This window comes from Bombyx mori, chromosome 19, assembly GCF_030269925.1.
Source record: "Bombyx mori chromosome 19, ASM3026992v2".
In the NCBI taxonomy this organism is placed as follows: Eukaryota; Metazoa; Arthropoda; class Insecta; order Lepidoptera; family Bombycidae; genus Bombyx; species Bombyx mori.
The window spans coordinates 9386945-9409922 of NC_085125.1; the positions used below are offsets into that span (position 1 = coordinate 9386945).

Sequence of the window (22978 nt, forward strand, 5' to 3'; positions counted from 1 at the left end):
GAAACGCTGTTTCGAGGGGAATTTTTGTAGCCAAGATAAAGTCACTTTGTCAGGCTATCTATAATTTATCGTAGCGACGACAGAACCGTCGCCTCTGCTCCCCCACTGTTTTCTTTGTCTGTTTTATTGCATCTAGTTAGAAGGCATTTTATGGACCCCTAGTAATCCCCTGACGTCTTTAAGACTCTCACATACAGCATAGATTTTCGGTATAGACGAAAAACAGATAAATTTGAGAGGAAATTCTTGCGCTTCTGAACTGCATTACTTATTTGCCACTACAGCGGATTACAATAGCGAAACTATTCAGATATAAAAACAGGTTTTGCATAATATATTAATTACTAATATTAACTACAGTACATTCTCATTAAAGTTCGATTGAATTACATACTTCATTTTGTATCAGCACGAAATATAAATGGTGCCAACGTAGATGCACTGCGAAAACAGTCGCTTGAATTAAACCAATAATTTTATTTACTATGTAAATTTCATTTATAAAAGTACTGACAACATTGACGACTTCATTCCGATTCGATCATTGGCCGCGTGTGCGTCATGTATATTGATGAGAGCGATTCTGATTTTCGAAATGGCCGCTGTTTTATTTTTAATTTCCCACAGAGCAAAAGTTTTTTTTCTAGATGATTTATTTCGTCGAGAATTAGAAACGAAAAATAATCACGGCGAGGACACGAAAATAATTGTAGGGTCTGACCATCAATCAGAAAGCTCGGAATTAGATAGAAGAACACAAAAACATGAATGACTGCCCGAACAATAGACGTCGTTGACGATCGTCGTACACACAAAATGGCGGCCGCGGTCCGCCTTTTGGCGGGAATCATTGGAGCGTATAATTGACAAAGGATACAGACTTTGTGCCGTCGGCTAGCAGCAGCTAGCGTGTCCGTTGAATTTTCCCGATTATAATACAAACTTTCCACGATCTTCATTATCTATATTAACGCAAAATAATATATGTAGTTTAAAAAAAGGAAGAAAACAATTTTTCCAAATTTTCCAAACAATCTTAGATAACATCGTTCTTTATATTTGACCAGTTCAGGTTTCGGTACAATAAATTATCGACGTGAGTTCTTTCGTGAAAAACCCACCAAACCATACGAATTATTGTGCAATCATACGAAGCAATCTATCCATACCGTGGGGAGATTAGAGTCGTGAATTGCGTAAACAAGATTATAGGCTTAATGACAGTTTGTATTCTTAACAGCAAGTGTTGAAGTCATAGAATAGGGTAAAGCGTATGTAAAACGATAATTGTTAAAATCTCCTGTAAATAACATACATAGTAAAAGCAAACCAAGCTAAATAAATATTGTACACTTAATTATGCTTAGGGATCCATCTCTAAGAGATTTTTGCAAATCTCAAAACATGCCAACGGCGTTTTTCGATTTGCAACACAGATGAGATTATGAGCTGGTTTTGTTTGTGTAAGATTGCTTGATTACATCATGCCACTTCGTTGGTCAACAAAAAACGGTTAGGGCATAAAATATGAGCGGGGTTGGGGCTCCCGCAAATTGGCTCCCCTTACTTTGCCAAATTATGGTCGTTTCCCTTATTTCCAGTAGCCGGACCCCTAGCCAATTGATGGAAACAAATGCAATCGCACAAAATATCTAAAATGTCTGGCTTTTGTGTGAAACATAACCTCACTTAAGGATTTACAACTAACGTTTTTGGTGTAACGAATTTTATACATAACCTATAAATTATGTATAACCTGGAGATTGAAAAAGCTAAAACATCGCGGACTTTACATAAACATTTGTAGAAACCTTCGTATACGTCACGTTACGCTTGGACTATCGCTAATTGTGTGATAAATACATATAAATTTCTTGAGTATTTTATAGTCCCAGCGCATTAGGTTTGGTATTCATCAATCAGGACATGAAACTATTAATATATAGACTTCACGATTCATTTACAGTCATATAAAATTCCAAACATCTGAAACATTCAATCCAGAATTCAAAAGCGAAGCGAAACGTTCAATGTAATTTAAACAATACAAAAATAAATTTAAAAACAAAAACGTGTTTTAGTTAGAATTCCTGTCCATTTATTGCTCGAATAGCCGTTTTTATAATTCCATTTCAATAAAATACTCGTAAAAATTGAATCAGAGGTCGAAACGAGCAGGTCTACAGTATGTCGGATCCTAAACAAAGAAGTGCTATTAAAACTTTATGAAATTGCCATTTAAAACTCTATTGCAATATCAATAAAATTCAAGTTGAAATCCGTTGGGAGCAAACGGAAGTTTGTCTGTTAAATCTCAAAAACATTATGTAAGTCACACCGGTTATTCAGCTGTGTTATAATTGGTAAAGTTTACCTCATAATTTCTTTAAGAAATTTCTGTACTAAATATCTTAATTAAGGGTTGAGGCAGTTTCGCAATTACGCAAGACAGTGCGCAGGTATGACTTGACAACTTTAATGAATTGCCACAACTTGTCACACAATTCATTATTAAATTGTGTATTCAGAAGACATTAGTTATGTACTGACGTAAATCGAATGCACTAAACTGGTGATAAATACGGTGTGTAAAAACTTATAATCATTATCCTATTTTGTCATAAGTTTTGACCGTTGTTTTCGGTCTGTTGTGAAGGAACAGGATAGAATAAATTAAAGCGCTTTTTTCACATTAAATTAACGTATATTTTTAACAAAAACTTTCAAAAATCACAAGCCAAATACCACCTCCATTATAAGTAGAAGTTGTTAACTCACTGACATTGCTATTTTGAAAACAAAATCTGTATTAGTACCACTACATTCGCGGTGTTTCACAATAACGATGATTTGACCTTTTTCCGCCTAAAGGATTTTTCCAAACACAAAAGGTCTAGTCTAGATTGTAATCTTTGTGCTAGTAATATCTCGGAAAACAACCATTGTGCTTTAAATGAACCTGAAAATAGAGGATCTCAGAATGTGAACTTTTGCTCGACATATTGTGTACGCAATATTGTCCGAAAAATCTTTGTCCACTTTCACAACAATTGTGTTTATGTCATATTCTTCGAATGTTTTTTTTTTACTTCCATAACCCTCAAGGAAGTTCAAATAAAATTGATTTAATGTATGTCATTACGTGATCGTCCGTCGCTCATCTTATTAGTATTGACTTCATTCTAAATTTTCAAAAGTTCTATTTCTCTCTCACAACATTCATTCATCCCAAACTTCTACTTTATACTACAAATCACTGATGCATTGCTTTCACAGCTTGCACACTCATCAGTCATTCCGGTATCAACAAATTGTACATTTTTCCTTATTGTTTCAATATCTGTCCTTAGACATATCTCTTTCGTCTTACATTATCATCTCAATATAGATTTAATAAAAAAAATAACCGATCCAAAGAAAAATCTATAATATGCCTTATTTTTACCTTGACCTAATAACGTCATGTTGCGAGATGTATTAGATTCCGTGGGGTTTTCTCGACATCAAGTCGATTATTTTTGTTCACTTTCATAATTTTGTAAAATTATAAAATCGTTGATTTGGGTTACATATCTGTACCTGTTATGTTATTTTTATCCAAACATCTTCTTTATGCCATAAATATTAGTTTTTTTCTTAATCATGGTTCATATGGAAATAGTTTAAGAGGTTGCGGTCTCATACTTGTCTCTCCTCACTAACAGCCTAACGATTTTTTTATTCACCAGTAAGTCTGTCATTTGGCTCATAACCCACCTGATATTGAGTAGTTATTGAAGCCCATGGATATCAAAATATAAGTGCGGCCACCTACCTTGAAGCATGAGGTCTAAATTCTATAATAGCAGTTCTAGCCTTCGAACTGGAATGGATGGTGGTATCAATTCGTGCGGGCTTACAATTCCTATCACCATCCCTCGCGAGATCAAACAGTAACGTGTCTAAACACATCAAAGTGAATTGTTTCACCTTATCCTACACGAAACCAAACAAGGGACCTGCAATGAGACACGATAAACGACCGTAAACAAAGCCTGCAATATGAACGTTCATTTCAACTAAATTCACCTGAACCCTCAACTCCAAGAGCGATTAAAACCACAAACAAACATTCGCCTAACAACTATGAGCTTGAATCTCCACCCTAAAGTGAACTATCCCGCCCGAATAAAGTCGAATCAGTAATTAGAGACTCACAGTTCTATTCAAAGTGGAACTGTGCTTTGACCGACATCCTAGAAGAACTAAGTGGCCAGAAATAAGTTGTTTTACAACTGTTTATTATTTCGAGGTTTTTGAGGAGTTTTATAGGCGTATTATAAGTGAGCGAGCTTAGTTAGGACAGTCGTAACTCTGAACAGGGTTCATTAGTTTTACGAGACCCAAATGTTGTAAACATAATTTCATTTCAGGAACGTGGTGTACAACCTAAGTCTCACGGACCTGACGGAGCAGCGGAGGCTGATCTGGTACTCACCCGAGAATGACGTCAAGATGTGCGTCGTTAAAGGAAAAGATGAGGTATGTAACGTTAATCTTATCTTATCTTATCTTATCTTATCTTATCTTAATTTATACCTTTAAACGAGGAATTCTTATATATATATAATCTGAATCTCGGAAACGGCTCCAACGATTTTTATAAAATTTAGTATACAGGGGATTTCGGGGGCAATAAATCGATCTAGCTACGATTTATTTTCAGAAAATGTTGTTTTATTCGTGTTTTCAAAAATCAACTTTATCTATAATCAACTTTATGACTCTTCCCGACATGTATTGGCGAATAATAATACTCTTTTTCATAATTGAGAGCAACTAAGTGCCTTAAATACACAATAACACTAAAGCTATTTCAGCAGATGGCGTTGTTAAGTCACCCGAAGCCAATGAGTGTTTGGTTTAAGGTTAGACCAAGAAAATGAATTGTTTATTTATATTATTTGTGCCTTTTTAACTCACGTGTTCACATAACAATGCCTAAACGATCTTGGAATATTTCATAATTTTATCAATATGTAATTCGTATTTAAATATAATTTCAAAAAAACACAATTTAACATAAAAAAAATCCCGAGCAGAGCTCGGTCATTGTCTAGTAATAAATTAAGCTCAGCTACGCATCTATGCTGACATGGATACAGTAACTCCGTAGAGCGTCTCCTACGTTGTAGTACCGTCTACGCCGTAGTAATATTTGCGTAGATAGCTGCTACGACAATTTCAATACAATGACTTATTTTTACTTGCAAATAAAACATATCTTCGGTCATATAACGCTATCCGCCTAAATGATATTATACCAGAAGTCTTGCCAAAAAATCTAACAAAAATTGCAAAAATATCATGAATAATTTAAATACAATTGAATAAACGTAACGCGAATACGATACGTTTTGAACATCACAGAACAATTTATAACAAATACAAACAACACCGTATTATTCAGTTTTAATACCCATCGATATCTTAATACAATTTCCGAGTCAATAGCTGGCAGGTGTTCTGTCTAAATGTCGGCAAATTAAAAAGGCAATCGACTGTGAACTCCGAGGCTCGGCAAGACGCGTCTCTATATAATCTTATTTTAGTTCAGGTTAATGAGCGGCCTCGTTTCAAGCCATTCCAGGATTGTGGCATGTGAATGAGTCCACGAAATTTTGCGAAAATACAAACTCTGGAATGCCGAAGCGATGCTGTTGTTTAATGCTCGGAGAGAACATGTTTTATTTTGTACATTAATATAAAATCTCATTTTACTGATTGTCATTCTGAGCTGTTAATATTTCAACATTTTTTTTTGTAATGTTTCAAATTTTTATAAAGTTGGCATTTTGATAGCTGTGATGAACTTTGATTGTCAAGTTCAAGCAAATAAAAAGCATCGCTGAAAACGTTGTAAAAATATAAAAGATTTAAAAATTCTAATTTTTAATTTAATTACATTTGTAACTATACTTGAGACCTTAGAACTTATATCTGAAAGTGGGTGGCGCATTTAGGCTGTGGATGTCTGTGGGCTCCAGTAACCACTTAACACCAGGTGGACTGTGAGCTCGTCCACCAATATAAGCAAAAAAAAATAATTTGATTTCCAAAAACAAATATAAGCACAATAAGTAAAAGAACAAATACAAACAATAGAATTTATTTCATAAAATTGCATTAATTTCCGCAAAACTTAAAGCTTCTGAAACTATAAATAAACACACGCTATATCTGCAATGTACTTAAAATATCTATAAAAACCGACCATTTAAAGAAACACTAAACAATTCAACCGACACGTTAACTACTTTTTACGAGCAACTGTATTATTTCTCGGTAACGATAATTAAGATAAAATTGTGTGAAATACCTTGTTGTTTTATAACTGAACGTTGGTTAAATTAAAGAGTTCTGTTGGTGGTTAATTTCATTAGGCTAATTGACGTTTTCCTTTGTTAACGTGATGAAAATTTTGAAGTGAAAACTTCTTTAGAATCGTTGTGATTTCAAACCGGATGCAACGGAAAAAACGACAGGTAAGAGACACAAATACAAAAGAATGAGACAGAAATATACATACTATTTAATACAGCGCCATCTGTGAGATTTTTTAATACTAACGTGTGTATGAAAGCTCTTGTAGTGAATTTTAATTTAGGATTATACGTGAAATTAAAATATCAATTCACAGAGGGCGCTACCTTACAATTATTTACTAATGACAAAATTTTACATATACTTAAGACGTTTAGGATAATTGTATTTTAATTTTGGAAGGTTTCACTTCTACCACGTGTGATTTGCACACATTTTGTTTTTTTATTGTTTTATAAAAGTTATAGAAGGGAAAAGGTTTCATAACTGTAAAGAAATAAATCTTATATCAGTGACGTTTTATCATGGAGCATGTATACGTGTATTACGTTATTTTGATGTCGTCGTGGCCTAAAGGATAAGACGTCCAGTGCATTCGTGTTGAACGATGCACCAGTGTTCGAATTCCGCCGGCGGGTACCAATTTTTCTAATGAAATACGTACTCAACGAATGTTCACGATTGACTTCCACGATGAAGGAATGACATCGTGTAATAAAAATCAAAACTCGCAAAATTATAATTTGCGTAATTACTGGTGGTAGGACCTCTTGTAAGTCCGCGCGGGTAGGTACCACCGCCCTGCCTATTTGTGCCGTTAAGCAGTAATGCGCTTAGATTTGAAGGGCGGGGCAGCCGTTGTATCTATACTGAGACGTTAGAACTCTTATCTCAAGGTGGGTGGCGCATTTACGTTGTAGATATCTATGGGCTCCAGTAACCACTTAACACCAGGTGGGCTGTGAGTCCACCCACATAAGCAATAAAAAAAATGGAGCCTACAAATCTTCTAGAACTTCTGCATCAAATTTTATAACTTTGAAACGACAACACAGACGCTATTTATTGATAACTGATACTAATTAGATAAACAGATATTTCTTGGGATCTGCAGTATGATTTTATTTGATTACGCCCAACGAATTTGTCTACTAACAAAATATTCATTCGTTCTGTTCCAAAACGGAATAACTAGACCGATTAATGTAACTGCAACCATTTGGCAACGTGAGAGGCAGTTTAATAAGTTCCTGCTCTACTGATGATAGTTGCGAAGCTCAAGCAAAGTAAACGAGGCGTCTAATGAGAACAATTAGTAATATAAGTCTAAGTATCCAACTTAGACTAGGTATGGTAATTTTACCAGAAACGAATTGTTTGGATGTAAACTGTTTTTTTCCTGCTTTAACATATAAAGGCTTCGAAGATCATTAAAAAATTTTCTCGAACATATTACTTTGTAAAATTTAAAACGAACGAATGTAATCGAGAATAAATATTTCTTTAATTCCACTCTCATTAAGAATTTGAGTAAGAAAGTATTAGTACAACATTTGTAATTTAAAACCGACTTTTATATAAAGTAACAGACTTTAAAAGAATTCAATTAAGTATCGTTTCTTCATACAAAAAGTTTGGGTGATTATATTTCTCCTCAGTAACGAAATATTTCCTTTTTGTAACACATAAAGAACAGCTTTTCTTTAAATATACCGAAATCGTCCTCTAAATACTATTTGGAAATACCTAAAAACAGCGTTTGTAATATATTCTTATTTAATAATATGTATTGTTTTAAAACATTTTAAGTTTTCCAATACTATTGAATAGTGACAACACTATCACGTAATTTAGTCTAAACTAGACATGAGTTCAATAACTTTTATTGTTCAATTTCGCGCTTTATGATTTTCGACCTTCCCAAAATTTTATGGTTTTCGTGGTCAATCGTGTAAAAAGGAAAATTGATTTTTTTTATCTATACATATAAATAAAATTGGAGTGTCTGTTTGTAATATTGAAATAACCGCTTTTTACTAGATGCATATGAATATATATACGGTACATACACCAAAATAACGTTTTTTACAATTTTTGTCTGTCTTTATGTCTGTTTGTTCCGGCTAATCTCTGGAAGGGCTGGGCCGATTTAGCTGATGATATAAGGAGTAACTTAGGTTACCTTTTTTAGACTAACTTCGCCCCGCGGCGTCACCCGCGGTATGAAAATAACCGCCGGTAACATAACGGGACTCAACAATCAATAATAAAATTTAATGTTTCCGAAGCGAAGCGAGGGCGGGTCGCTAGTATTTTATATTGACAGTACACTTTCCTTTGTACATAGATAGACTTAACAGTATCTTGAAATTTGACATTTTGTTGGACTTGGAGTTTCGTCTTCATGATAATCGTATCGAATCCTGCAGGCGGGTACCAATTTTTCTAATGAAATACGTACTTAACAATTGTTCACGATTGACTTCCACGGTGAAGGAATAACATCGTGTAATAAAATTAAAACCCGCAAAATTATAATTTGCGTAATTACTAGTGGTAGGACCTCTTGTAAGTCCGCGCGGGTAGGTACCACCGACCCACCTATTTCTGCCGTGAAGCAGTAATGCATGTCTCGGTTTGAAGGGTGGGGCAGCCGTTGTAACTATACTGAGACCTTAGAACTTATATCTCAAGGTGTGTGGCGCATTTACGTTGTAGATGTCTACGTGTTCCAGTAACCACTTAACACCAGGTGGGCTGTGAGATCGTCCACACATCTAGGCAATAAAAAAATAACATATAATTTCAAATTTCAAGTAGCAATCTCATAGTATATACTTCATCTACTATATCACAAAAAGCGGAGATCGATAGAAATTCTGCAACATTGTATGGTTATTCTAAAACAAGAAGAAACAGTAAGATAAAAATGCACTAAAATACCAATCGATAGATATACGTAGAATAGGTATTCTGTGAAAGTAACAAGTCCTTCGAAAGTCCGTAGTACTCTTTGCAAGTGATTGCTCGCCGCTCATGGGACTAGAGAAATTCAGGATCGAGATTGCACGACAACGATGGTGACACAAAATAAATGCAATACAGATGTATAAATCTAATAATGTTTAATATGTTTCATTTTAACAAAAACTAATGCAAGATGCATTATACAAGCATTCAATCTATTTTGTATTATAGAAAATAGTTTCAATTGAAAGTTTTTGACATTTAATCGTACACAAGTCGTACGTACACACATATACCGTCTGAGGACTCTTTTCAAATCTCGTTTGTGAAAGGAAATGATATTAATATCGTATTGTTGTTATCATGTGTATATGTATGTAGTTTTTCCATATAGTCATTTCATTGATCAAAAAACAATTTCTGGCCATGTTGTTCGTCGGCACAAATCCATTTATCCGAGATGATACCGATATCTCGCTTTTACCATCGCACCGCCCGCCACCCGAGTAGAGTTCATCCATACTACCTGGAGCCACTACGTTCATCCACAGTGCGTTTCCAGAGATCTTTTTTGCCACGTACCATCCGGCTATGGAATGAGCTTCCCCTCCACGGTGTTTCCCGAGCGCTATGACGCGTCCTTCTTCAAACGAGGCTTGTGGAGAGTATTAAACAGTAGGCAGCGTCTTGGCTCTGCCCCTGGCATTGCTGACGTCCATGAGCGACGGTAACCACTCACCATCAGTTGGGCTGTATGCTCGTCTGCCTATAAGGCAATAAAAAAAAATGCACTAATTAATATTTTCAGTCGTTGCATCCCCATTCAAGTTACTACAATGAGAAATATTGTGCAAATAGCTTTTTAATGTTAATAATGTTCATTGACTTTGACAATATCGAAATAATATAGTTTAAATTTTTTTTGTTTGAAATCATTATTTTCATATGATCCTTCTGTAATGATTCTCTATTTCGTAACAGTACACATCGTCGTAACGTGCTCCGAATGCAGCCGGTTCCTAAATAAATTTACAGGAATTCAATTGACTTCGAGTTTTTTCTTGTTTTTCAACTGATTTTGCCTAAATCAATGTTCACAATTTGAAGTAAAACATGTACTTCAATATGAAAATCAATATCATGAGGCTTAATAGGGACAAACATGAAAAGGCCACGCCTTTTTAAATATATCTGATGTGTTTTTAGTAATTTACATAAAAACTAAACATTTTTGGCTTGTTAGAAGTCAGGATTCTAATGGCATCACTTTCTTGTACGTCTGTCAGTTCGACACTCAAGGCCATTTTAGTCAGGAACGGATACCGAGTTATCCAGGCATCAAGTTGAAATAAGCGGCTAGAAATCAGAAAAAATGGCTTATAATTTAAAAAAAAAACAAAAAGATATACCCATATTTTGTCACTTATCAAAACATATAGGAAAATGTCCGTTGATCGAAAATTATCAAACTGGCAAGATATAATATTTATATTAAGATGCGAAGATGCAAAGATATGCATAAAACTATGGATTTTAAATAGATAAATATGTTTTGACTACGTTTCAAACACAGAACATAGAACGAAAGCTTCATAATAAACAATAGAATAGCAACAGTCGCATAGCTTCAATCAGAACAGAATGGTTACTACCATAGTGACAATCAAGGATGTCGCTTTTGAGATGCGAACAGCGTTATACAAATTATGTTCTTAACAGGAACTTTGGGACCAATAGGACGATTGTAAACTTAACTACTGGGTATAAGCGTCTCCTCATTTTGTGCACAAGCCGCTTTGTGCCGCCCTACTTCTACGGCTTTTGGAACTTCTTCAGTGACGACAACCTTCGCCTACCTCAGCACGGTAAGCTGTCAAACAGATAAGAGCCAAGTCGCGTTATTTTCTTAACAAAATACTTAATATGTGATGTTAATGAACTCTGTGTTTTATGGCATAGTTAATTTTCAACTGGAGATTTGTTAAGTGAAAATTTAAAAATAAAACCTACTTATTAGTAAAGAACTTGTTAATAGAGGAAGAGGTAGATGTAAGAAAAATGGATGAATTGCTTGAAAGACGATACGTGTAAGAGGAGAGTGAGCGAAGAAATGGTATATGATAGAGGAGTATGGAAGGAGAAAACATATTGCGCCGACCTCAGGTAACTGCGAGAAGGGCAAGAGAATGATGATGAATAAAAATGAAACATGTTTTTTTTTATTGCCCTTGTAGGCAGACGAGCGAGCATACGGCCCACCTGATGGTGAGTGGTTACGGTCGCCAATAGACTTCAGCAATGCCAGGGCCAGAGCCAAGCCGCTGCCTACCGAAACATGTTAGATCTAGTGATTAAAACCTAATGAGACTGGTTTTAATTAACTGGTAGTTAACGGTTCTCATCATTACATCAACTCCACAATAGACTTTGGAGCGGCAAATCTTAATAGGAATTAGTGTGAGTATTACCGTATCTGATTAATAACTAGGCATACTACCACTTTACTGGTGGTAGGACCTCTTGAGAGTCCGCGCGGGTAGGTACCAACACCCTGCCTATTTCTGCCGTAAAGCAGTAATGCGATTCGGTTTGAAGGGTGGGGCAGCCGTTGTAACTATACTGAGACCTTAGAACTTATATCTCAAAATGTGTGGCGCATTTACGTTGTAGATGTCTAGGGGCTCCAGTAACCACTTAACACCAGGTGGGCTGTCAGCTCGTCCAACCATCTAAGCAATCAAAATAAAAAATAAAAACTACCATAAGATATCTTAACTAATGCAGATTGTATCTTTATACAAACAAAACATACTATAAAGTTTAATCAGAAATGAAACGCGACGTCCCTATTAAGGATTGTGGGATGCGTTCGAGTCAGCTTGCGTAATGGCCACAGCTGACGCTCTTGTATGGAAACCTCTCACAAACTTACGACTGTTTCTTAGTACTTCGTCCTACTCACAAAACAATAATACGACTAGTTGAAGTAGCTGACTTATGCTTGACGAAAATAACTTTATGTAACTAATGAACTAAATAGCAGTCTTATCAGGTACGCCTCCGCATAAAAGAGTTTTTCTTTTGTTCTGAAAATCGTCATTTACATACGACATTAACTTTGTTTATGATTATTATCGTAATTTTTAGCCAGTTTTTTCCTAAATTATCTAAATATTAAATGGCGAGGCTCCTTTTTTTAAGCTATTTTGATATTTTTTTTGTTAGTTGAATAGTTGTGTCATTTATCTCGCTGAGACAAACTATAAACATATAATAAGATTTTTTTTTATTCTTAGATGGTGGACGAGCCACAGTCCACCTGGTGTTAAGTGGTTACTGGAGCCCATAGACATCTATAACGTAAATGCGCCACACACCTTGAGATATAAGTTCTAAGGTCTCAGTATAGTTACAACGGCTGCCCCACCCTGCAAACCGAAACGCATTACTGCTTCACGGCCGAAATACGCATGGCGTTGGTATCTATCCGTACGGACTCACAAGAGGTCCTACCACCATTATACTAAGTAATATTATGCCTATAATATGCTTATAATTGCCTGGTCAATAAGCATTGAAATAGACTACATAGCAAGACAATGAATTTCATAATCTTTTGGCATGGATTCATTAAGGAAATGAAATGTCGAAGACGCCTCGCAATCGTCACGCTCGATGTTAATGCTGACTCAATGTCTACATGTATGGCGGCGCGATCATATCTGTTCAGTCGCAACTGAATACCTACAGTGGCATCGAGTCGAACGGATACGATAAGCTGAGAAGGCTAACCGATTTGAGCAATCACGGCCCAGCTCACACCAGTGATTTCACTCCATCGCGATTTTAAAACAAAATATCTTTTGTCTAGGTTTCTTATAACTCCATGCGCGCAATGATGCTTAAAGTGATGTATCGTAAAACATATCGACGCTTGAAAGGCAAACGTGACTAAGCGACAATAACTGCTTTATACATAAATGATAGGCAATAACTATATTCGATGCGCAAAAAATATATATTTCTAGGTCTATTAAAATGATTTCAATCCTACAGCTAGATTCGTTAAAATTGATTTTTTTTCAGGTATTTCAACTTTAAATTAGTCTACTGTAAAGTTCACGCATTGGCGCTTAGTCACGTTTGCCTTTCAAGCGTCGATATGTATACTAGTCTGTTTATATCCTTATATTACATTGAGATTACATTACATTGAGATCACATCCTAAACTGTGACTTTAAAGACAATTATCACTCAACAATTCACGTTGAAAACAACAAAAACTAAACACACTAAATAAATAAAGCCTAAGCGGAAATTTCCACTGGTTTGCCCAATTGCATTTAGGTTCACAATATCATTTCTCAGCATACACACCCATTAAGATTGCTACGGAATCTAGCAAATAGAACCGCCATCGAATTGGATAACTGCCCAATATCTGGGAGAACTATGGATATGCAAATGCAATCAAATTATGGCTCACACATATACGTTGTGTTATATGAATGGAAGTGTTTTAATATTAAAAACATGTGTATATGTACATTAATTGATTCTGAATTGTTCAATAATAAAACGTGAGAATTTTAATTATGAAACAAAACAAAAATTTCTAAATTTCCAAACTAGAACTGGAATAAGGATAAAGTCGAAAATAAACTGTTATGTATAAACTGTATTATACGATGTACCCGATGAACGTAAAAGGCTATTTTTTTCTTTTTCTTAAATGACCAATACTAAATAATCCTGTCATACGAATACTAAACATTTGAATTAAGATGAATAAAATAATCGAGGTCACTTGACGAACTAGGCGGTAGGATTTCATAAAGAACTGGCAGGATAGCCACAGTCATAACACGTATCATCGAATTATCAGCCAAGCTATCTCAGGAAACAAGCCGACACGACGCGACGCGACGGTATATTCAAGCCGTCGTCGCCGGTAATTCGTGCGTAAAATATGACTTAGTAATCACAATGAAAATAACTTCAGCTTCTCTATTAGATCCTATTTAGTTTCAGTGTAGAATATAAAATGAAGTCAAGTTAAAAAGTAACTAATCCAAATAAAATGTTCCATATTTAAGCAAAATTTATTAGTTTTTTCGAGAACCATTGTGGATTGGTTTTGGTTCCGACTAAATACCAATTATTCTATGTTAAACTTAAAATTTAAATGTACAATATATTTTTTTGTTTCCAGGAGAGCTGTCAGAACTACATTCGCGTCCTGGTCTCGCTGGGCCCAGGACGGCTATTGGTATGCGGTACGAATAGCTTCAAGCCTTTCTGCAGAGAGTACGGAGTCCAGCGAGACTCGTACCACATGGAGAGGGAGAAGTCTGGACAGGCAGTCTGCCCTTATGACCCTGAACATAATTCTACTGCTGTTTATGCTGGTACGCAAAAACTCTTCTCTACTGTCGCTTCAACATAATTAATATAAGTAAAATAAGTAAATAAGTACTTACTGGTGGTAGGACCTCTTGAGAGTCCGCGCGGGTAGGTACCACCACCCCGCCTATTTCTGCCGTGAAGCAGTAATGCGTTTCGGTTTGAAGGGTGGGGCAGCCGTTGTAACTATACTTGAGACCTTAGAACTTATATCTCAAGGTGGGTTGTGCATTTACGCTGTAGATGTCTATGGGCTCCAGTAACCACTTAACACCAGGTGGGCTGTGAGCTCGTCCAACCATCTAAGCAATAAATAAATAAAACATGTAGTGGGTGCCTTATTTATTGTAGCATCTCAGCTAAACCTGGTTAAAATTGGTAGTATTTTAACAATTTATAGTTTTCGATAAAATCTTCCATAAATGTGATTAGTTCGTATCAATGGATTTGATGAGTATGAAAAGGAACATTCTGAAAAAATAATTACAATAAAAAACAAAATCATTTCGGCATTTGAAAAATAAGACAGCCATTACATAAATAAATAGCAGAGGCGTGACGTTTTCAAATTGGATGGCGATATTTATGCTGTGGAAAGAAAATAAGCTCAGAGCTGGTTTACTCTAAAAACGGGCACGATTTCAAATAAGACATCCAATAAAATCAACCATTTCTGTAAACACATAAACCAATTAGTCAAACGAGCACAAATATTGGATCCAATTTAATTGGATTAATGTAATCCACTTAGTGCTTAATGCATAGCATTACCACTGCCGTTACAGAGAACACGTTGCATTTGTGAATCGTGTAAGCTTACAGCGACGTACGGGGCTTCAAGGACTAAGTCCTTGGCTGGACTACATTGAGTTTAGTCTTCATATATAAAACTAGCGGCCCGCTCCGGCTCCGCTCGGGTCTTTAACAAAAATTTCAACGATGTTTGACGTTGTTTTCTTTTTTTAAATAAAAGAATACTTATTGCGGCATTACTATAATAGTTGACATATGCTGTCACGACACTTTTTGTAAGTAATAATGTGCTCTGCAAAGTCGTAGTATTATTTTATGCTATCATTAATAGTTTTCGCAAAGCACGCGACGTAAAGAATATTTTAGGAATTTTTTTTACACCTTGGGTTACATTATCAGAGTTGTAGTAAGGAGCTCTAAATTTTTTCAAAAAATATGTCACTCGGGAGTAGTGTAGCTTCCAAACAGTGAAATAATTTTTCAAATCGGTTCAGTAGTTTCGGAGCCTATTCATTACAAACAAACAAACAAATCTTTCCTCTTTATAATATTAGTATAGAAGTATAGATTGGTGTGTTAGTTCTTAGAAATTCTTTAAAAGTGTCACAATCGTGTAACTAGCACCTTAACACACATAATACAATCTTATAATTAAAATACGTAACTTAGTCTAGTTTCATCATTCTTCTAACCTCGATTTTTTATTACTTAGATGGTTGGACGGGCTCACGGCCCTCCTGGTGTTAAGTGGTTAGTGGAGCCCATAGATATCTACAAACCTTAAGATATGAGCTCTAAGTTTTCAGTACAGTACAGCAACTGCCCTACCCTTCAAACCGAAACGCATTACTGCTTCTGCCTACGCGTGCAGACTCACAAGACGTTCTATCACCTGTAGTTACAAAAATATAATTATCTATTAACCTTGTCTGTCGTAACTGTTCGTTTAATTTCTAATCGGGAAATTTATGTACTTACATACATGCGCCACGAATTTAAAACATCCGCCTTCTTTTGAATTTGAAATAAATTAACATTGGCAACGCTCCGGATCTAGAATGAACTTTAAAGCAGCAGTAGACAACAGTATGATTGTGCCAGCATTCCCAGTGTCCATTAGGGATGATAAGCATTTAGCATTAGTGTATTGTTCGCTCATCTGCCCACTAAAGTAATACATTTAAACATAAAACATTAACATAATATCTTATTTATTGTTATAAAATATTAGTAGCACAATTGTGAAAATAACACACACCCACATTTTCTAAGACCAGTATAACTCTACCTACTCTTATATTAGTGACAATTTCGCGTTGAACCCTTTCCGCTAACCGGGTCACATGTGCGCGGCGTATCCGTCGCAGTCGCTCCCATTGTTGGGAAATTAGGAAAAGGAAAATCTTTTTCGTATCGATTAAACCCACTTACACAGTCTAGTGGCGTACAATGGCCACTCATTGTTGCATTGAAAGCCGCTTCAATGGGAATGCCTGTACGTTTCACGACGTGACTTCGCTGCGTGCTGAAATGCAGTGTGCTGGATATTTACATCGTTGAACTAGGGCTACGCTATAGCTTCGGTAGGCCGCTTCGAATATAAGCCTTCACAAATTATCTTCGTTCGATTTTTTTTTTTATTGCTTAGATGGATGGACGAGCTCACAGCCCACCTGATGTTAAGGGGTTACTGGAGCCCATAGACATTTACAACGTAAATGCGCCACCCACCTCGCCACCACCAAAATCAGAATACCTTTCTTAAAGTTATTCATAACGAACGCAATCTCTATATATAAAAATGAATTGCTGTTCGTTAGTCTCGCTAAAACTCGAGAACGGCTGGACCGATTTGGCTAATTTTGGTCTTGAATTATTTGTGAAAGTCCAGAGAAGGTTTAAAAGGTAGATAAATATGAAAATGCACGGAATTAAATAAAAATAACAAATTTTGTGTTTCCTTTGATGTGTCCCCCCCCCCCCGGACGGATTCCTTTTGTTTGTTTTACGTTTATTTTATACAAAAGTTTAGTTATTTATTTATTGATTGAGGCACTGCGAAGTCTGCCGGGTCAGCTAGTTATCAATAATTAATTGCAAAAGCATATGCTAGCCGAATTAATAAAGAATCTTTATTCTTTGTACAACGCGTTTCAATATTTCAACGGCCATTGTTATTCTTCTGGTCAATGAAGGGGATGTTTTACATGAATACGAATATTTTTTATTCGTGATATTAAAAGGTATTGTGTTTCCTTTTTATTTCCCGCGCAAGCTAGTCCATTTTGGCCTCGCAACTGAAAAGGACAAGAGATTATCCCAAACAAACAAAAGTCTTTCAGAGGCCTTTGTGGAAAAATATATTTACTTTCTCTTTCCCAAGTTTCTAAAAGATATATTACGAAATTAAGTAGCTGGCTTTACCGCTATTGTGATAATATTTCGTAGAATGCGAATATGTCTTGAAGCTAAATCTTAACAGAGAGTAACGATAATTTATCCTCGGATCAGATACTTTGTTTTAATTAAAATTTGTGTTCCAAAGATATATTACTTATCACATGGACGTAATATGAAAACAAAAAGAAATAAGAACAGTATGTTTATTATATTTATTAAGAAAAAAACTAAGATGTTAAGATGATGTGATATTGAATTATTATATATGTATAATAAAAATTCTGTTGAAAGTTCAGAGTAAGAATTCAGGGAAACTTTTTTTTTTCATTGCTTAGATAGATGGGTGGACGAGCTCACAGCCCACCCGGTGTTAAGTGGTTACTGGAGCTCATAGACATCTACAACGTAATTGCGCCATCCACCTTGAGATATAAGTTCTAAAGTCTCAAGTATAGTTACAACGGCTGCCCCGCCCTTCAAAATTACTGCTTCACGGCAGAAATAGGCGGGGCGGTGGTACCTACCCGCGCAACTTCCATTATCCTAATTTCCTGTTCTATAGCTAATTAACCTTTCCAATAGTTTCCACCATACCTTCCTCCGATAATATCATCTACAGCACTCCCCTCACGGTACAAACGCATCTTCGCAGAGACTGAACACCATCAATAACAGTCAGAGCGTCCCTTTGTGCAATTTTCTTTGAATTAACGCATCCCCCTACCCCTGCACGTTCACACGCATTTATCTCTAAGCATTAACGGCTGCACAAGATGTGTTGGATGGTTTTTAAAAATACGAAATGGTTAATCATTTTTAAGTGGTTTACACCGTGTAAATATATTTTTGGGTAGATATCCGTAGTATTCATACTTATGTATTACAGTGGTAGGGCCTCTTGTGAGTCCGCGCGGGTAGGTACCATATTTCTGCCGTGAAGCACTAATGCGTTTCGGTTTGAAAGTTGGGGTAGCCGTTGTAACTATACTGAGACCTTAGAACTGATATCTCAAGGCGGGTGGCGCATTTACGTTGTAGATGTCTATGGACTCCAGTAACCGCTTAACACCAGGTGGGCTGTGAGCTCGTTCACACATCTAAGCAATAAAAAATAAAAAAAGCTATCTATTGAGTGAAAATTTAATTAAATACACACAGATCTTGCGACAAATATATATCGTATATTAAAGTCACAAATTGGTAGCCATATTTATTAAATATTAAGTATAATTTCCTTGCCTGTGTTTTATAAAATTACTCATTTATATTAAACCCTAGCCACGGTTAATATACAATAGAGCTATGCTTTAAAGCGTCATACGTAATAAATTCAATTAAAGTTCACATGTTATATGTGGCCAGTATGTCCATTTACAAGGAGTGGACACGGTTAGTTATCTCCTATTGATCTGGTCCAATTAAGCGCAGCGACGCCCCGGGGAGCTCTGTCCGATGAGTCTTACCATATAGATCCTTAGGGCTGGCAGTATCAGCGTAGATCTTTTAGTCGTACATTAAAAAAAAAACGTAAGCTAATGTCAACTTTGATGTTTTTTGCGTACCCGTGATTCATTATTAATTATTGAATTTTTTCAGGTCTTCAAACATAGTCAGACACTTTGTTTTAATTAAAATTTGTGTTCCAAAGATATATTACTTATCGCATCGACGTAATATGAAAACAAAAAGAAATAAGAAAAGTATGTTTATTATATTTATTACGAAAAAAACTAAGATCTCAAGATGATGTGGTATTGAATTATTATATGTGTATAATATAAATTCTGTTGAAAGTTCAGAGTAACAATTCAGGGAAACTTTTTTTTTTATTGCTTAGATGGATGGACGAGCTCACAGCCCACCTGGTGTTAAGTGCTTACTGGAGCCCATAGACATCTACAACGTAAATGCGCCACCCACCTCGAGATATAAGTTCTAAGATCTCAGTATAGTTACAACGGCTACACCACCCTTCGAACCGAAACGCATTACTGCTTCACGACGGAAATAGACGGGGTGGTGGTACCTACCCGTGCGGACTCCCAAGAAGTCCTACCACCAGTATATTTAAAAATATTTAAATTCCATTAGAATTTAAGGAATGTTGTACGTTTGCGTCAGATATCTATGACTATTTTGGAGTAGACGACAAAATAAAGTTCCCCCGCCGATCGTTATTGCTAAGTAGACTGACTCTCCGAGTACTGTAGTTGGAAACTTGAGTATTTATAATTTATGTAACACACTAATACTTAGTCAACCTAATCTTAGTTTAGCTTTTTTTAATGGATTAATACCTACTTTGCCATTGCGTGCGTAAAGATCGTCTTGTCATTACTTTGTAGAGCCATGAATCCAAAGACACGCAACTGACATCTCGAATGGGAGCCTTTATCCTAAAATAGAACACAATAGGCTTATTACAAACTAGCCGTACTCGCCCGCTTTGCTGGGAATTTAAAATTAACATTATTATTTATTGTCATTATTATTAGGGAGTCCAACACTCATATAAATAATAGCCTATCCATTAAGTACACGTATTTTCTACATGGATACCAAGTTTCAAGTCAATCGGATGCATGATTCAGTAGTTATAACGGAACATCCGTAAAAACCACTGTAGATTTATATATTAGTATAGATAAATATACCTGTCAACCCTATAGATGACTGGACATGTAAAGCTTTTCCGTCGTAATTCTGCTCATGTAACTATGCACATTGCAGATATGTATAGCAATCCTGTATTTACTTTAGAAATTATTATCGATTCTTATATAATTGTAATATGAATCGTTTTAAAATCGCTATTTTGCGTGTTGAAATAAGGTTTATTTTCGTATACTTTAAATTAAGATATGGTATGATACGACTATCAATTACTGTATTGTTTTATCAGTATAACTTAAATAAAGGTGGCCCTCCTATAACACGATAGATACGTTCCTAAAAAGTTCAGTGTTGTGCGAAACCATATTATATGAGACTAGAAGCCAGTACAAAAAGAAGAGATTTTTTTCTGAATTAAACATTCAAATATGCGTCTACGTATTTTTTACCTCCTATACATAAAAAATAACCCGCAAAACTTTGGTTATTCGTATATATTGCATATTCATAATATAATTTTCTAAATAATTTTAAACAAAAATCTCGTTTAGAAGTGCCGTCTTATAAAGAGAGGTTTTGGGAATTTTTCTTTTCGTTTTAGAGTGGAACCGTGTTGTAAAATACCGTATTATAGTAGAATTAATACCTGTACTCTAATAATTTGATTGACGTTTGTCAAAAATGATCAATAATATTGTCGATTATTATGATTTACAGATGGCGAATTATATTCGGGGACAGTTGCGGATTTCAGTGGAATAGAACCAATAATATACCGAGAACCGTTGCAGACCGAACCCTACGACTCGATGACATTGAACGGTAAATTAATTTTCTTTGTAATTACATTCCGCGAGACGCTGACAAGATTAAAAACCATATTTACGTTTTAATTTCGAATTTTATTATTTTCATTAACAACACCCTTACGAAGACTTAATAATTTGCGTAATCACGGACGAAGTTATTTGTGAATACTTTAATTCTCCGCTGTATAGTAAAATTAAAATAATAAACGCATAATGGAACCGTAAAGGTTATTTTAATTTATGTAAGTGCCGGAAGACCGATGACATAGTCAAGACGACAGGGCGGATGTGGATGAGAGTGTGGGGCGAGCACACATTATGATATAAAACAGACTTATGCCCAGCAGTGGATGCCAAAAGACTGAAGTGCAAATAAAGCATATTCAGTCTTTTCAGCAAAACAAGTATGGTGCGTTTTTCTTCATTCGACAGTATTACAGTCGATCTGCATTGATATTAAGAATTAATTTTAATTATCAATTACTAGTTAATATACTGCTCATGCATTTTACTTTTTGTGTTTGAATATTTGGTTATCTATCAAACCATACAATACCAGGTATCTCCATATTTATGTTAACTGATTGTCACTCGTTACAATATTTTGATTGTTATTGTAAATATTGTTATTTAAGAGGCTCTTTCACCAATTTTCACATCTAACATAAAAGCATATTGTCGCGGCCAGTAATGATGTAACAATTCTAAAATAGAAAGAAAGTAGACAGTTTTGTCTATTCTTAACATCCTTACCGCAGTCTTCACTATCCGTGATCATAATTTACAACAGCGCCGATGCATCGAAAATCTACTAGATGTGTAAATCGTGGTAAAAACCCGTGAAGAAAGAATAATAGTGTTTACAACGTAGACAGTGGTAACAATTGTTGTATGAAACTGCAACTTGGGCGAATAATGATAGTTAACTTTATTTATTATATTTAAAAAAAAATAGTTTTCTGTCTCAATACTTATTTTTATCAGGGTCGATCATTACACACTGTTTATTAGTGATTTCTAAATACAAGCAACGTTCAGCTTCCGTTTCCGGCTCAAACACTAATTAGCGAAAAACATATATAATAGTTTCCGGATCAAATAATAAACAAACGATAATTATGTAACTATACTTCCGGGTAAGCCTAGCAATCTAAAAATGGTTAGAACGCATAAACAAGGCAATATAACATTATTAATTTAATTTACCACCAATATTTGATATGGTAACGATGGTAATATTAGAAGTTGTTGTTTTAATCATAATATGACGTCATTCTTGGACTTAGTGTAATAAAAATTAAAATAGAACAGTGTTTTATGCCGTATGGTCTATGAATGCTCTGAGGAATTATTCGAGATGATCCCCTCATCTCCTTTTTTCATCGCACCTCCCGCCATCGGAGCAGAGTTCATCCATATTATCTGGAACCGCTGCGTTCATCGACAGTGCGTTTCCAAAGATCTTTTTTGCCACGTACCATCCGGCTTTGGAATGAACTCCCCTCCACGGTGTTTTCCGAGCGCTATGACATGTCCTTCTTCAAACGAGGCTTGCGGAGAGTACTTAATGGTAGGCAGCGGCTTGGCTCTGCCCCTGGCATTGCTGACGTCCATGAGTGACAGTGACCACTTACCATTAGGGTAGCCGAATGCTCGTCTGCCTACAACG

The 22978-nt window shown here is 35.6% G+C and overlaps 1 protein-coding gene across 6 annotated transcripts in view; it reads left to right on the plus strand.

Annotated features, from left to right (window-relative positions):
* Nucleotides 1-22978, plus strand: part of LOC101735585 (semaphorin-1A) — a 502867-nt gene that overhangs the window by 456766 nt on the left and 23123 nt on the right. For all 6 annotated transcript variants that reach the window (XM_012694300.4, XM_062674037.1, XM_062674036.1 and 3 more), the window contains exons 4-6: nucleotides 4413-4521; nucleotides 14544-14739; nucleotides 21218-21322. In XM_012694300.4, the coding sequence (XP_012549754.1) occupies nucleotides 4413-4521; nucleotides 14544-14739; nucleotides 21218-21322 (410 nt within the window). The remainder of the gene's footprint in view (nucleotides 1-4412; nucleotides 4522-14543; nucleotides 14740-21217; nucleotides 21323-22978) is intronic.